Source organism: Entelurus aequoreus, linkage group LG14 (assembly GCF_033978785.1).
Source record: "Entelurus aequoreus isolate RoL-2023_Sb linkage group LG14, RoL_Eaeq_v1.1, whole genome shotgun sequence".
Classification (NCBI taxonomy): domain Eukaryota; kingdom Metazoa; phylum Chordata; class Actinopteri; order Syngnathiformes; family Syngnathidae; genus Entelurus; species Entelurus aequoreus.
In genome coordinates, this window is record NC_084744.1 from 43,002,284 (window position 1) to 43,020,249 (window position 17,966).

Below are 17,966 nucleotides of genomic sequence, written 5' to 3' on the forward strand. Positions count from 1 at the left end.
CTGTATGCACTCTTTCTTCAGCTTTCAAACACGGTGGACAAAGAGGAAGCACAGACGCTATAACTGGCGATGTAGAACGTATATACCACATGGAAAAAAATATTTTACACTACAATAGCGTTACTATATATAAACGTCCCTCCATCTATCAAATTTGGCTGAGTGCTAATAACAGATATTATAGAAGCTTATGTTACTGTTTACATTCAGAGCTGCCATCTTCAAAGCCAACTTGGGGCTGGTGAGAATGCTCCGACTTTCCGAGTAGGAAATCCGACCTCGATCGGTGTTCAAGTTGAAATTCTGACTATGAACTCTGAAATTCTAACTTCCCAGTACAAATGGAATGCACCAATAATCCTCAAACTGGTAAAAAAAAAAAAGAAAAGAAGAAAAAAGAAACAAGCGTCTTTTCGTGTCGGCATCTCTGGGAATGTCAAAGTTGACCAACTTCTTGGTTAATGACCACAACCTTCTATTATACAAATGAAAGTCATTATTTATCATCTAGAGTTAACTATCTGCAATTTAAAGGCGATGTAGCAGCTCAGCGGCTCAATAGGTCATAAGCTAGTTATCTCATTTATCTCATTTATCTCAGTTATCTCTACCATGAATTGATTAACGTGGACCCCGACTTAAACAAGTTGAAAAACGTATTCGGGTGTTACCATTTAGTGGTCAATTGTACGGAATATGTACTGTACTGTGCAATCTACTAATAAAAGTTTCAATCAATCAATCAATTCCTCAGCGTTAGCGCTTATAATGACAATATAGCTAATACTTGGTTAATAATATTCAGAGATGTAAATTAAGTATTGTTGGCGGTTTGTGGATGTTTTTAAAGGGCTTTTATGGGATTCATAAAACAATAAAGACATACCGGTACATGTTCTCGTCTTACATAAGGATTGTGAATGATAGGGAAAAAAAGTGCAGTTCCCCTTAAAAGCTGGCTCAAAAGTTGTTTTTTAATTTACCCCCCAAAAATCAAAACAGCACCACTGACTATAATAATAACAATGGTTTAAAAGAACAGACTAAGATAACTTTGGTAGCTGAACTTTTCCAAATTGCTGGCATGAGCTGACAACACACACAATCAATGTGCGTGTACCGTATTTCCTTGAATAGCCGCAGGGGCGTTAATTAATTTAAAACCTCCTGTCACTCCGGCGTTTACCGGAAACCGGCGGGATGGCCGTGCATGCGGTAATTATTTTAAAACCTCTTCTCACTCCGGCGTTTACCAAAAGGAATCCACAAAATTTAGACGTGCGCTTTGAGTGTGATGTAAGCATACCATCATGAAAAGCACATTTAATTAAAAAAAACGTTATTATGGTCTTACCTGTACTTATAAATGGAGTCCATTTGCAGCTCCTTCTGACCAAAAGCATCGATAACTTGTTTATAGAAGTCTTCATTATTTTCTTTTTTCCGTTTTAAAAGTCTCTGTCTCGATGGAGATATTCCTTTAATTATTACCTCCTGCTTCGATTGAAAGTCCAGTTTAGAAAACTGTTTTATTTTAGGTATGTAATCCTCCATGTTAGAAGGAAGAAAAAAAATCTCTTGCTGCGTGTGTTCACTTCTTCTGCAGTACCGGAAGTCGCAAGAAGGATCGCTAGCGCGGCAGCGCCCTCTACCACCAGGAGGCGGGAGTCATTTAATGACTTATACAGTATTTCACACACGCAGCTACGGTATATTAATAAAACATAGCTGCTTACTGTTCTCTTTAGCATACTGTACCGGTATTCAATAGCTTGGACCTTAAATCCTACTGAATAGCTCTTTATCTTTTTTCCTTTGTGCGATTGTAAACTACTGAAAGCAGCTTCCTCCATTTTGAAAATGAGGACAGATGCGTCACTCGTGACGTAACGAATTTGACCCGGTGGAAGTTCTAGCCATATGCTAAATATTTTGCGAAACGAGTTTGACCCGGTGAAAATTATAGACATGCGATAATAAAATTAATATTTTGCGAAACGAATTTGATCCGGCTTCAATAATAAACCGGCGATAAGGCCAAGCATGCGTTAATTATTTTGAGAAACGAGTTTGACCCGGCAGTAATTCTAGACGTGCGAATACTATATTCCCTGCGCCAATTCAAGGAAATACGGTATGTTTGTGTTTTTTGTGTAGCATACTGGAAGTTTATGTGATCGAAGCAGGAAAACCACATATCTGTTATATACAGCAGCTATATTTGTTCAAATGGATTATTTGGGGCGTGGCTTTTATCTGAGCGGACGCCACTATTTGAGGAAACAAGTTTAGTTAATTTATTAGTAGCAACAACAAGGTAATGAAAACATTTCCATTTTAATCAGAAAAATGTGTATTATTAGTACTGTCGAGTTATTAATTTATAAAAAAATAAGATAAATTACACTTTTGAATTTGGATTAACCATGATTAATCATAGGTTATTATTCACTTGCATAATTGAAATTAAGTTTAAAAAATCTTAAAATTTGGACACAAATGCAATTTTATTGTCAGAATGTCATGTAGGAATTTTTTTTAAAATGTTTTACTGCATGCACTTGAATGCACGTCATTTATTTGTTCAAAACTGGGCAAGTAAAGTCCGGAGTGAAATGTGTCATTGAGCACACTAGCCGGAGTCTCCTAACTCATCTTTGCACTGGCATATGCATTGACCTGATCAGTGACCATATAACAGCCCGTGCCACTTTTCAGGTAACCAACTGTGGTTAAGGTAAAGAGCATGTATAAATTGTGTGATTTATCTGCGTGTATACATGCTTAATGTGATCATTTTCTGTGATTAATCACAAGTTAACCCATTATTTTTGACAGCCTTAGTATTAATATATAAAACATGGAGTCAATTATTAAAATAATATCTTATTAAAAATCAATTGTATTCATTATTATGAAAGTTTGCTATCTGTAAGCAGGAGTCAAACCAGATTTTATACAGATGTGATCTACATTGTACCGTTGTATTTGAATTATTTAAAGTGAAGTGATTTTTTTCCTTGTCAAATTTGATCCAAGGTTTCAAAAACCACCAGCATTGAGTTTCTTTGTCTACCTTGCTTTTTCAGGGTGACACAAACCTATGATGCTGGTGCCTGTGTCTACTTTTACTTTGCCTTCAACTACAGGGGTCTCTCCGATCCGGTGCACGTGTATGAACAAGTTGAGGTAGGTATACTATTGGAAAAATATAGTGCCAGTGGGTGGTTCCAATTATTGTCATTTTTCAAATTCTCCCAGCATGCAGCTCGAGAGGAGATCCTCGCCAATGGAGGCAGCTTATCACATCACCATGGAGGTATGGCAGGAGGAACACCATAGTTTTAAACAAGAGCACATGCGTACAATACACTCACAGGCCTTAAAAGGGAAATGCACTTTTTTGGGACTTTTGCCTATTGTTGGCAATCATTATGAAAGACAGGGCGACGGATGGATTTTTTTTAATGCATTCTAAATATTAAATAAACGTAAATATAAGTCCACTTACAGAGGAGCCAATGGGAGCCCTCCACTATTCCGCCCATAAAATCCGATAACCATTCAAAAAGCGCCAACAATACTCAATTATCATTTTGTGACTTGAGTATTAACCAAATATCAGTGATATTGTTATTATAAGCGCTAACGCAGACAAATAATTTTTAGCGGCGATGTAATCACTTCCATTTGTCCCTATGTTTACATCATCGAGTGGTCTGCTGTTTCCTCGCTTCCCTGCTCCCTGTAAGTTTCTTGTAGATCAAAAATCATGCCTCTCACCTAGAAAGTAGATGGATGAGAATATAATCCGACAAGTTGGGACACTTTGACCGCCAATTAGGACCTGGAACTGGCGAGAACAACACGAAAAGCGCTTTTTCCCCCTGGGCCCCACCCTGTTTTTTCGCAAGGATTATGAGACATTTTTCATCTAAATATTTAAACATCCCAACAGTCGGCATCTTAATGACAGCAGACCTTGCACAGTAAGTGATGTTTTATTATGTTTGTTGGCTGTCAAAGTCTGCAGTGAGCAGAAATGCGTGACTTGTTTTTTAAATTAATACGTAAATATTAAATGCTATTATAACATAAATACATCATTTATATAAAACCTTAATGGATGTGTTTGGATATTTTTAGGGGCTCTATAGGCAGAATTGAACGGCTTCTATAGTAAGCAGACTTTTGATCAAATTGATTTAATATTTAGAATGCATTAAAAAAAATCCATCTGTCATATTGATCGTGAATAATAGGCAAAATTCCCCAAAAAGTGCAGTTCCCCTTCAAAGGAGAACTGCACTTTTGGGGGGAATTGTTCACAATCTTATTGAGAGACAAGAACACATGTTTTTTGTTTTTTTGCATTGTAATTTGTAATCAGCTCGTTCTAGGTGGCTAGCAATGCTGCTTATGGGAGCAATCCATTTGGCCTCCGAATCAATCTAAAATTGCATCCAAAAACCGCCAACAATTCTTCATTTATGTTCCATAACCTGTATAATAGCCAAACTGTAGCGACATTGTTATTGTAAGAGCAAACACGGAGGTACTGTTTTTCTAGTGTAGTAACACGACTTCTTGCGACAGCATCCTACGGCATTAGCCGTAAGCCAGCTGAATCGCTTATAAGTTTATAATGCACAACACACTGCGGTACGAAACCAAACTGTTCTGACTGAAAAACATGAACAATCAAATAACAGTATCTGCAATGTATTATTTCATGTTTTGTTTCTACACCGCTCGCTTGACAGTTTATGTAGTTGTAATAACAAGCACGATGTGCTGCATGTATCATGTATAGTAACTCACTTGTTGGACATTTGGTCCAGCTGGCTGGGGACATTTTTTTCCTTTGATTTTGAGTACGCACTCAATTTCTGCCAACATAGCTTGGCTCCAAGTTCCACATTTACACCGTCAAGTCATACCAGTCCAGACTCTCTCGGGTTCCGTCTGCTCCAACGTTTTACCCTGTCTTCGTGCTTGCTTATCGGCTTCTACAACCAGCAGTTCATTCTTCGTTTAGTCAGCTTCAAAAAGATAAGATCCTTATTTGTCCAAAAGTAGCCATCTTTGTCGTCTATTACGAAGTCTGCCATGATTAGAAAACACAGCGTTTGTTTCCAAAAGTAGGAACACACATTTGTTGCCGGAAGTCGGAAGTGCGCTGCTGTGGGAACAGAAATAAGTGTGCATAGGAATTAAGTTCTAGTAATGTTAAAAATTACCAAAATACGGTAGATATTGTGCGTATTACATATTGTTATGAATGTGTCTGTTACTTCTTGTAGCCTGTATATAAATCATTGATGGAGGTTTTTTAAAGTTGTTTTAGAGGGTTTTGAAGGCTGCAATGGTTCAGTTCAGTTAATTTTGAACATGCATACAATACAATTACAATATAATGCATGACATATTTCCTGTTGTTTCAATGCAGCATGTCCGAAAAGGAGTAGGAAGAAGCAGAGCTTATTTAATCCTACCCCTTTTCCTATCATAGCAGTGTTATCCCATTTGTTTGTTCTCTGTTTGTAACAGAACAGTGAATACATGAATAATAAATATACCATAAGTGAGTAAACTAATTTTAGATACATAAATAATCATCATCTCTTTTTTTTTTTAAAGGTTCATCATTGTTCTTCTTTGTATTTTGTGAACTCTTGTAGTTTGAACAGTGTCTTAAAGTACCAGTAGAGTTGGAAAATCAAGTTGACTTTATATCCTTAATTGTGTTTCATTGTATCCATTAAACCATATCCAATCATATTTAAAATCCGCAAACTATGTAAAAACACAGTTTAAACATCACCAAATGCCACAAATTCAGTCAGCCACTTTGAATATTCGGCTTTCTAATCTAAGACTGTAATTGATATAGAAACAATAAAAAAGATTAATGAAGAGTTCTCAGGACCATTAACGTATATTAGCAACATATCATTTCAAACAGGCTAATTCCCAAACAAAATGAAAATAGCTAAAGTTGTACCAATTTATCAGACTGGAGACAAACGCCAATTTACAAATTATAGACCTGTTTCTTTACTTCCATCCTTTTCTACAATCATTGGAAAACTGTTCAATAACAGATTGGAGAGTTTCACAAACAAATATAGAATACCAGCTGAGAACCAATATGAATACAGAGCTAATATTTCAACTTTGATGGCTTTCATCGAAACAACAGAGGAAATTACCAATGCAATAGATAGTAAAAAATGTGTTTATGGATCTGACTAAAGCATTTGACACAATTAATCACAATATTTTAATGAAACAATTATAACGGTATGGCATCAGAGGGTCTGTCTTAAACTGGATTAGAAGCTACTTAACCAACAGGAAACAATACGTGAAGCTCGGCGAACCCATGTCTACAACACTAAATACAGTATATCCTGTGGCGTACCACTGGGACCAAAATTGTTCAATCTTTATATAAATGACATTTGTAAAGTTACAAAACACTTAAATTTAGTTTTATTTGCAGATGATACAACTGTCTTTTGTTCAGGAGAGAACACACAGACGGCTGATACAAATAATAACAGAAGAAATGTACAAATTAAAAAGATGGTTTGACAAAAACAGACGATCCTTAAACTTCAGTAAAACTAAAATCATGCTATTTGGTAACAGTAGAAGGCAAAGTCAAATACAAATAGATGGAATAGATATTGAAAGAGTAAATGAAACCAAATTGATAGGTATAATGATTGATAATAGAAATAACTGGAAATCTCATATTTATAAAGATAAATAAAGCGGTAGAAAATGGTTGGATGGATGCATTGGGCCAAAAATCACTCCATATTCTCCACTGCTCGCTTGTGTTACTACATCTGAGTTATTGTGCAGATATATGGGGAAATAACTACAAAAGTACACTTCATTTATTAACCGTGTTACAAAAAAGATCAGTTAGAAAATTACATAATGTTGAATATAGAGAACATTCCAACCCTTTATTTATTAAATCAAAAATACTGAAATTCCACGACATAGTGAATTTGCAAACAGCTAAAATTGTGCACAACGCAAACTATTACCTGCTACCCAAGAATGCACACCAGTCCTTCTCAACAAAAGAGAAGAAATATAACCTTAGAAAAAAATTTAATTTAAAACATTTGTATGCGCGTACAAAACTTAAGACCTTCAGTATATCGGTATGTGGAATTAAATTATGGAATGGATTAAGCAAAGAAATCAAACAAAGCACTAATATGATCCATTTCAAGAAACTCTTCAAACATAGTGTTTACAAAGAAGAAGAACCATGATAAACATTCTGAATTTATTGATAATCTTATTTGTCTCACCATATTAAATACAACTTACTTAACTAATTATTTTTTTTAAATGTCATTACTTAAAGTATTTTGTGAATACATTGACAACAGGAAGTGAACAAACGTGTTAGCAACTGCTATGTAAAGGAAAAGCGATAGGGTTAAATAAGCTCTGCTTCTTCCTACTCCTTTTCGAACATGTTGAAAAGAAAAACTGGAAATTGTGATGTATCATGTTCTATGCATGCATGTTCCAAATAAACTCAAATTTAACTCAACTCAACTAAGTGTAGGTGATGTTAAATGCTCATTTATCCTTTTCATCCAACATTTAAATATATTTTGCATTGTAAAACTATAATTGTTGTCTTTAAAACATTTTGTGCTAATATTTGTAGATGTCTGGAAAGGATAAGAGACTTAGACTTAGACTTCCTTTTATTGTCATTCAAATTTGAACTTTGCAGTACAGATAAGAACACAATTTTGTTGCATTAGCTCATGGTAGTGCAGGATAAAAGAGCAATAAGGTGTAGATATAAATAAATAGATTACTGTACAGATAAATATATTGCACTTTTGCATATGCATCCACGTTTATGGATGTATGTTATATTGTCTTTATATTCCAGCCAGTTAATCCATTTTTTGGGGGGAATTGAGGGGGTTATTTTAATGCGTTCAAGAGTCTTACGATTTTCAATATTTCTAATGGCAACATTGGCTTTGATTTTTGTACACCACAACAATTTACAGTCACAAAGTAAAGTCATGGACTGGATCTCATTAGATTGTGCAGGTGTACCTAATATTCTGGTGCCTTATATGCAGTAAGTGTGTGGGCAGCACATTGCAGCATTTATGCCCCCCGTCATGCTGCAAAGGCACATTTGCTCCGAGATCCTGGGTCAAAACTGTTTCCCGGCAGATGCGACTTGGATATTCTGTTCATCTCAGCAGTGACCAAATGAAACGTGAATAGGGGAGGGTGGCCAAGCGACTCTGCTGGCCCCATCAGTGAAACGGCTGCCTTATCTATATTGCCATCCGCCTGGCTGTTTTCATACATCACTTCAGGCTATTCATCATGCCTGTCAAAAACAGTATGCAGCGCATCAGCTGTGATATTAAATTGCAATTTTTCCCAAAGGCAGGGATGGGTTCAAAATTAAAAGATTGCTAATAAGAAGGAGGCGGTGGGGGCCAGAGTAAATGTGTTGCCGGTTAAATGCTGACCTCCAAACTGTGGTCCGGGCCACCCTGAGCAGCCCGGAGAGGTGGCGGGAAGGAGGAGGGGGTTGGGGAGGTATTGATGCAGCTCCTGTGTGCGAGGCCCACTCTGTAATTGTGATTAATAACAGCGGGGCTCGCTATCTGGCCGCAGACACACCAGTTTGTCTGGCTACAATCAGCCGGTGACAAATGGAGCTACTTTCTCAGGGTTTGGTGTATCAAAGCAAACAGATGTAGTCAAGGATGGTCAGGTTGGAGGGCACCGCTGGAAATACACTTTTTTTATGTTGAGTAATTCAACACTGTCTCTGCAGGACATAATACAAAGCTAGAATGCACTTCTTGTTACAAGGCGTCTTACTCTTGACTAGTACTGTTTGTGTGCTGCTTATAAAGAAAACAGTGTGGCACAGTGAGTCAGTGTTTGGCACTGTTGCCCCGCAGCAAGGTCTCAGGTCGCATTCTGGCCTCAGAGGCCTTTCTATAATGTTTGTATGTTCTCTTTGTATTGGTTTGGTACTTGGCTGGGTACTTAATCTTCACACATCCATACGTCTGGCTCATACTTCTAATCTGGTGACTGTTTGTTATCGTTAATTTATTATTTAATCTCCAGTGCGACAGAAATCTACAAGTTCAAGGATATAATTTTTCGTTTTCCTTTTTTTAATTTAACCAGGTAAAAAACGAATTGATTAAAATCTGTTTTGCAAGAGCAACATGGCCAAGAGGGCAGCAAAAACAGATTACATAAATAAATACAACAACGAAAAAACAGGAGCAGTCACACACTGTAATTAAAAGTACACATAAGCATAAAAAACATGCGATAGGTAAAAAATAAAACGTTTAATTAAAAACAAGTACAGTGCTCAATAGAAACAGCTTCTTGATCCTTTAAAATGGCCTAAAATTCCCCAAGAGTGATCAGTTTAGATAGCCTCAGATCTTTTTGTAAAACATTCCACGACCATGGAGCAGCAAATCTGAAGACTTTTTTTATTTAGACTTTAGTTGCCTCTAGAAATCAAGTATGTCCTGGATGTGCTATGACCGTAAACTGTAGCGACTGGAGTCTCTACACATCAATAAGGGGGAACTAAAAGGGATTTATACTGTATATATAGAAACCATCCATCGAGATTTTGTAACATGAGTATTTGTCTGAGAGAAATACCAAAGTAGTACAGGTGTGCACATCTCCAATATGAAACCATTTGATAAATATCTAGATAAATTGAAAATTATACATTTTGAAATTTAACGATTCGATGTGATGCAATATGATATAACCTGGAACAGTTATTTGTTTAAAGTAGAATTAAATTGATCCTAGGTATGTTCTATAGATGTAGATCTTCAATTAAATACACTTAACAAAAGACTAATGAATAAATATTTGTGTTATTTTGGACATGACATACAGAACCATGTCATTGCATTTATTATTATAACACATGATTTGCACTTAAAGCTGTCCTATTACGGGAAACCAACTTTTTCTTACCTGTTGGTTCCAGTTTTGTGTACGTATTTGAGATCCCCATATTCCCGAAATGTTTTAATGAAACCAAGAAGGCATGGCGCAAACAATTATAACACAATCTTGCCTTCTTCCACTTGCGCCACACGAACCATTTTGGAATTACAGACTACTGTGACGTATTTTGCCTAAGTTACGTCATCAGATACATGTTTTTATTCAGTTGTAGTCTCTAAGTTCCTTATTTTTCTCTATCATGTTGTTGTGGAGCAGACTGTCTCGTACATGCGCATGAATGCTAAAATCACTCGCTAATGCCATCTCTAATAAAACGTAGCGTATAATTTTAACCGAGATAGGATAGGATAGACTTTATTTATCCCACAATGTGGAAATTATGCGGTTGCAGTGCAGATACAAAAAGTCCACAAAAATAACTCATGAGGGAAACATTAAAGAACACAAATAACATTAAAAAGAGTACAAAGCTGATGCAACCAGCTGCCATACAGCTACGAAAGTAAAATACAACGAAAAACCAAAAACATGAGCAATGAATAATACTATTGCAGCATGCATAGACAAACAACAAAACAAACAACCCATTTTAACACCCACATACACCACAGTGGTTTCTGCAGTACTACACGCCATCGTCTGCGGGGATGGGGGCAGCACAGCCACAGACCGGAACAGACCCAACAAAGAAACCAAAAGCGCAGACTCTGTCCTAGGCTGTCCACTAGCCCCCGGCCAATGTCTGGTTCGCGTGGATGAGCGAGAATCCGTCTAAGGCAGACCTGGACAAATTAAGGCCCGGGGGCCACATGCGGCCCGTTAAGCTTTTCAATCTGGCCCGCCGGGCATTCCCCAAAAATGTTTTTAGATTTTTAAGATGGAAAGTGTAGCTGCGTGTAGATGTGCAGTGATGTTTTCAAATGACCGTAAGTCTTCAACTATACAAAGTATTTCAATTGTTGGAATCTGCGCTTTTGCTCTATATACTAGTTCCAGAGGTGGGACCAAGTCATTGCTTTGCAAGTCACAAGTAAGTCTCAAGTCTTTGCCCTCAAGTCTCGAGTCAAGTCCCGAGTCAAGACAGGCAAGTCCGAGTCAAGTCCAAAGTCAAGACTGGAAAGTCTCAAGTCAAGTCACAAGTCCTGCATTTTGAGTTTCGAGTCCTTTCAAGTCCTTTTAACCACAGACTAATATTTTTACACAAATTGTGTATGCTTTTAAACCGCTGTATTTATTTATTAAAACATGTGCATTTGAAATAGCAGGAAAAAAAATAGTACTGACATTGCAATTCATAATAGCACTATTAACCAGTCATTTTAATAGTTTAAACAATTTTAAACATTTAACTCATTCCTTTACAGAATAAACACATTTGCAAAAACAAGTGCAACTGTACTTATTTGTACAAAAGTGTTAACATTGTATTTCCATGGCATATTGCATTGTAACTAGTTCCACAGCAGTTTCTATTCTGTTCTTACCTTATCTCATTGATCTCATCTCATACTGTATGTGTGTTGATGTGTGCATACACATGAAAAACATAACAAATACATGAACATAACAATGAACAGAGTTGTACTTTTTAGATGTCAGGGCCCTATGCAATATGTACACATATTCTTAATATAGTATACATTTTAACTGACCTTTATTTGACTATGTTTGTCTTTTTGTAGGTGGCTAAAATATGCGGTGCTGCTGACCGCCGTCTAACGTTATGTTACTGTGTGTGATACATTGACTAACGTAACGTTATGTTTGGTACCTCATGCAACCCTGCTTAAAAAAATCACTTGACAAAAAGTATGAATAAGGTAGCAAACTGCAGTGGATGCAACATATTGCTGTGTTTGAAATGATGTTATAACCATAGACATCTTATAAGTAGACGCAGTATTGGTTGCTGTGACGCGAGCAAATTGCATCTTGAAGTGGTGATGAGGAGCCGGCGAGCAGCCTAAACTGACAGTTGACAGGTAGGAAACAAAGATGCCGGGCTGGTGTTCAGCGTTTTCCTGCTCAAATGAGCGGACTGTTGAAAATAGGAATCGGGGGATTACTTTTCACAAGTAAGATTTAACATTAATGTACTATTGGTTGTATTTTATGAAAATAACATTACCACAGAGTTGAGAAGGAGCAAAGATATTCAATATTTGTATGTGAAAATCACAAATAAATCTTCTGGGGGAGGATGACGCCCCTACAGGGGTTTGGTTTACAAACTTTCAGCCCCACCTAAAACAAAATTCACAAGCCGCCACTGATTATGATGCATTCTCATTTTAGGCAAAATATAAGACAATACTTTCTTAACAGTATAATTGTAACCAGGAATAAGTCTTCAAGTAACAATATTCAAATACTAACATTGTTGGGTAAAACAGAATTTGGTTTTATTCTGAATCCAGTGAAACAGATTGGTGGTTTTAGCTGATATAAAGACATTCAGGTGTTTATATAAGTTTAAGTATTTGGCAGACGCTTTTATCCAAAGCGACATACATAAAAAATACATATATAACAATCACTGTAAACATTATCATTTAAGGTAAGAATGTAATACAAAATATCAATACAAAGTGTCAAGACAGAATAAACTCTCTGCTGCTGCAGCAACAGAGATACGGTCTATAAGATATATAGATATCTAATGTATTCATACATTGTTTATGTAGGATATACGCATGTATATATAACGTAATCATATTGTTTCTTCAACTTAAAAATAGCTGACCGTTTTTTTCCCCCTTCTCTGGGCTTATATTCCCAGTTTTGATCTCGGACGTCTGGTCACTTATAGCATATAAGAATATTATATTACTGTTAAGCAAACTATGAATAATAAAACATGTGTCCGTTATCATAGCTACACGTATGACAAAAAAGCGCGTGAAAATGAGTGGTATTCAGTGAGGTAAAATGAATTAAATGCGCTGACAGTTCATTGCTCCTGCCAAATGAATTGCACTGAGTGGAGCGGATCACCACTCCAAGATGGCGGCCCCGCGTCTCGTCAGCGCCAGTAGGCAGTAGCGCTCGATGCTGCGTCTACTTATAAGATGTCTATGGTTATGACGTTAGCAGTGAGTTTACAGCCTCACTGATTTAACTACACAGCAAATAAAAGTCACGTTACTTAGCCAATAAACGTTATCTTACATTCAAAACTTACCCTTCTTTGTGCAAGTTCAAATGTCGAACGAAGTTGGAAGTTGTTGCGTCTCCGTCTGTAACATTCGAACTGCGTGATTTGCATACGGCAATTCGTTTTTTGTTGACCAAGTCGTAGTTTTTATACCCGAACGAAACCAACTTTGGTTTAAATCTTTCTCACTGGCGCGTTGTTTGACAACTCTTGTTCATTGGTTGTCCTGCAATTTGATTGGCTGAATGCTGTGTGATGAAAACAATGTAGATCTAATTTGATTGGCTGTTGTACTGAGAGCACACACGTTGACACGCAGCACACACGCTGATAGACAGACAGACACGTACAAAATGAAAGCTACGGAGCGCTCCCAAATAACTTTTTAAGCTTTAGGTTTTGGGGAAAGTAGCAAGTCATGTCAAGTCAAAAGGCTCAAGTCCAAGTGAAGTCACAAGTCATTGATGTTAAAGTCTAAGTCGAGTTGCAAGTCTCTTTACATTTTGTCAAGTCGAGTCGAAAGTCATCAAATTCATGACTCGAGTCTGACTCGAGTCCAAGTCATGTGACTCGAGTCCACACCTCTGCTAGTTACTATGGTACCGGTAATTTAATTAGTTACTATGGTAATCTACGTCACAGCAACTCAGACGAGGCACCAAGCAGTGTGGGTGGGGAGCGTTTCCACAGAGTGTTTCCAGAGCAGCCAGCCTGAAATGCGGGTGTCAGGGACAGATGCGGAAGGAGATTTTTACAACAAAGTTCTAAAGCTTAGTGATATATCACACATATCAGATTGTAGGTGGGGTTCTTTTTACCCTTCGCGTTCATATTTCGCTGTTTGTTGCATTTTTGTTGCGTTTCGCTTGATTGTAAAATATGTCAATCGAGAGAGGGTGTGACGTTCATATGTTATCAATATTCAGTGTTTTATCGTTTATAGAAAAATGTAAAATTCCATTACATTTTTAAAGGCGGTCTGTCATAACGTTTTTAGCATTCAATCAGACATTATTGTGAGGTTTTGTGTTAGTGTTCTTAAAAATAGATATACCGGCCCCCAGACACATTTTTCTCTCTAAATTTGGCCCCCCGAGTCAAAATAATTGCCCAGGCCTGGTCTAGGGAGACCAAAGTGTCCAACACATACGCGTTCAGCATCCCGATGCTCCCAGCCCCGTCTTTTCCTACGCATCTCCTCCAGTCTGTTCACGCAGAATCTGATGTGGCAGAGAGCCAGTAGCTAGTCTCCGGTGCAAATATGGCCATGGCCAAAAGGCTTCCCCAGGCAGATATACCCCGAGAGAGAGAGAGACAGATCGAGGGTGCTGTAGACACTGAGCAGACAGGACTTTTAGCAGATGGATTAAACAGATTCATAAATTTGTAATAGGGCGGGTTTAATTTACTTAGATCGATCCTGGCACCAATGCACCATATTGTTTGAATTTGTTATTGTTTTTGTTTTTTTACACACCTACAGAGTAGTCTTTGTAGTAATCATGCCTTAATTGACCTCATTCATGGTGCCAGAAAAGCCTCCCACTCTCCTACAAGCAAAACAATTTGTTCCGCCCACCTATTGCCAACATGCTACAATGCGTTCTATATAATCCTAATGTGGCATGAATTAAACATTGGCTTCTGTATTAGATCTAGCTAAAAAATATCATCTAGTAACTAATGTATACCCTCTGTCAGGGTGTCCAAAATGCAGCTCAAGCTAATTTTGTAAAAATATAAAATGTTTTCATTAATGATACAATGAATGCCTTAGTTGCTCAGACAGCAATGTGTTTATACCAGTTTAGATTGTGATATGTTGTTCTTTAATGGGGAAAGATATTAACATATCTTGCATTCATTTAAGCTAGCTAGCAAGCTGGTGCAAGCCAGTCTGTTAGGTCAGTGTTTTTCCAACCTTTTGTGAGCCAAGGCACATTTTTTTCTTTGAAAAAATCCTGAGGCACACCACCAGCAGAAAACATTAAAAAATGAAACTCAGCAGCCGATATTGACAATAAAAAGTTGTTCTCGTAATTGTTGGATATGAATTCAAACCATAACCAAGCATGCATCACTATAGCTCTTGTCTCAAAGTAGTTGTACTGTCACCACCTGTCACATCACGCCCTGACTTATTTTGAGTTTTTTGCTGTTTCCCTGTGTGTAGTGTTTTAGTTAGTCTTGCGCTCCTATTTTGTTGTTGATTGTCATGTCATGTACGGATGTACTCTCTGGACACCCTCTGCTGCTCCACACGCTGTAAGTCTTTGCTGTCGTCCAGCATTATGTTTTTGTTTACTTTGCAGCCAGTTCAGTTTTAGTTTCGTTTTGCATAGCCATCCCTAAGCTTCAATGCCTTTTGTTTATTTTTGGTTTAAGCATTAGATACCTTAAAACCTGCACGCTGCCTCCCGCTGTCGTCTGCGTATTGGGATCACAACAAACCATGTTCCCAACATCTATAAAGCATTAGCTAACTGCTGCCACCTACTGATATGGAAGAGTATTACACGGTTACTCTGCTGAGCTCTAGCCAGCACAGACACTCAACAACGGCACATTTGCGGATTATAATTACTGGTTAGCATAAAAATATTTTAACCCAATCAGGTGATATTACATAATCTCCCATGGCACACCAAACAATATCTCACGGTGAAAAACACTGCGTTAGTTTATCAAATCATTCACGGTTTGTCGATTATTTTAGTTTAAAAGGGTAATACTAACTGTTGGGAGTTTATCATTAACACCGTTTATTGTGATATCTCCATCAATGAGACATATTATTGCTTTGTCACTTATAACACAAACTAAGCTGTTGATGTTGGATTCAGTTAGCTTAGCATATATTGACCTACATCGGATTGCTTTTAGCATATTTACTGCACCAAACAAACCTAGAGACTAATTGCTGTTTTATAAAAGAAATTAAGCTAAACTATGCCTACAACTAGGGATGTGCGATATGGCCTATAACAAGGGTGTCAAACTAATTTTAGCTCAGGGGCCAGATTAAGGGAAATCTATTCCCAAGTGGGCCAGACTGGTAAACATTCAGATTGTTTTCTTTTATTTTTACTTTGACCAAATTTAGAGAACAAAATGTGTGTATCTGATTTTTAGGAACACTAATACAAAACCTCATAATAATGTCTGATTAAATGCTAAAAACGTTATTACAGACCGCATGAAAAAACGGAATGGAATTCAAATTTTTTTTTACTGAATGAGACACCCAGAATGTACATGAAAATAAAGAATGTGGGATTTATAATATTAACTATGAAGGATAAAACACTGAATATTGACAACATATGAACGTCACACCCCCTCTCCATCCACGTATTTTACAATCAAGCGAAACACAACTAAAATGCAACAAACACAGCAAAATATGAACGCGAAGGGTGAAAAAGAACCTACAATCTGATATATGTGATATATCACTAAGCTTTAGAACTTTGTTGTAAAAATCTCCTTCTGCGTCTGTCCCTGACACCCACATTTCAGGCTCTGGAAACACTCTGTGGAAACGCTCCCCACCCACACTGCTTGGTGCCTCGTCTGAGCTGCTGTGACTTAGATGACCATAGTAACTAATTAGATTACCATAGTAACTAATTAGATGACCATAGTAACTAGTATATCATGCAGATTCCAAGCATTGAAAGACTTAGTATGGTTGAAGACTTACGGTCATTAGAAAACATCACTGCACATCATAATGGCAGCTACACTTTCCATCTTAAAGATCTAAAAAAATGTTTTGGGAATGTCCGGCGGGCCAGATTGAAAAGCTTAATGTGGCCCCCAGGGCTTAATTTGCCCAGGTCTGCTATAACAACTCATACAGGCAGCGTTTCTGATCAATGCAAATCTGGCATGTAAACAGGAGTTCACAACATCCCAATTTTTCTTCAAATTTCCCCCCAATATAAAATTATTTGTGTAATCCTGTGTGATCAGTATGCCACCTCTCACCCCGGGTCGGCTGATTTAGACTCCTGCTCACCTGATCGTGTTCTAGAAAACGAAAGGCTGCTTCTAAGACCAGCGGTGTGGTCTCTTTTTAACTGGGTCACTAGCCTAGCAGCAGTGCGGCACCTCTGAGCATCCATCACTCGCACACTCCTCCATCTATCAGTACCGCCCCTCGCCCTATCGCCATGGCGCAGCGTCGCTACCTCAGCTCGCCGTTCGCTCCCTGACCTCCGTTGGTGTGACGTGGCGCTGCCACCTTCACCTTCAAGTCACCGGCCGCCACCTCCGCTCTCTAAATGTATAGATGGAGATGACTTTGACGATTTCGTCCAACTCCACCTTTCCCCCGAAAGTCAGCCTTTGCTTGGGGAGCTGCACCTCTCCTCTGCTCGCCTCAGCTGCGCGGCCACCAGAGATTGATGGCGGCAGCGAGTGAGAGAGAGCGAGTACGACAAGATAGATGTGTAAATTATCACGGTGATGGAGGCAATGATGCAGTCCCACCACCTTCTGTTTTCCCTCCTTCACAGGAGGAGGTGGAACCAAAAGGAGGGGGCAGGGGGGGGTGCTCCTCGAGAGCTGGAGACCTTTTTTTTGTAGTTATGGAGCACCAGCTGATTGGTCCCTTTGTCACCATCTGGTGGTGCATGTGCTATCAGAGGCCCCCCAGTGACCTCCATGTCTGCCCTCTTGTGCAGGAGGCCCTCACAGCCCCTCCCCCATCTGCTTCCTTGGCTGCTCTCTGATAACAAATTTGTCACGACTATCAACGCGGAGGCTT

The 17,966-nt window shown here is 38.1% G+C and overlaps 1 protein-coding gene across 1 annotated transcript in view; it reads left to right on the forward strand.

Moving 5' to 3' along the window:
• agps (alkylglycerone phosphate synthase) overlaps positions 1-17,966 on the forward strand; it is an 82,849-nt gene that overhangs the window by 55,974 nt on the left and 8,909 nt on the right. Inside the window, exons 18-19 of the mRNA XM_062069936.1 lie at positions 3,090-3,189; positions 3,262-3,319. Coding sequence (XP_061925920.1) covers positions 3,090-3,189; positions 3,262-3,319 — 158 coding nt within the window. The remainder of the gene's footprint in view (positions 1-3,089; positions 3,190-3,261; positions 3,320-17,966) is intronic.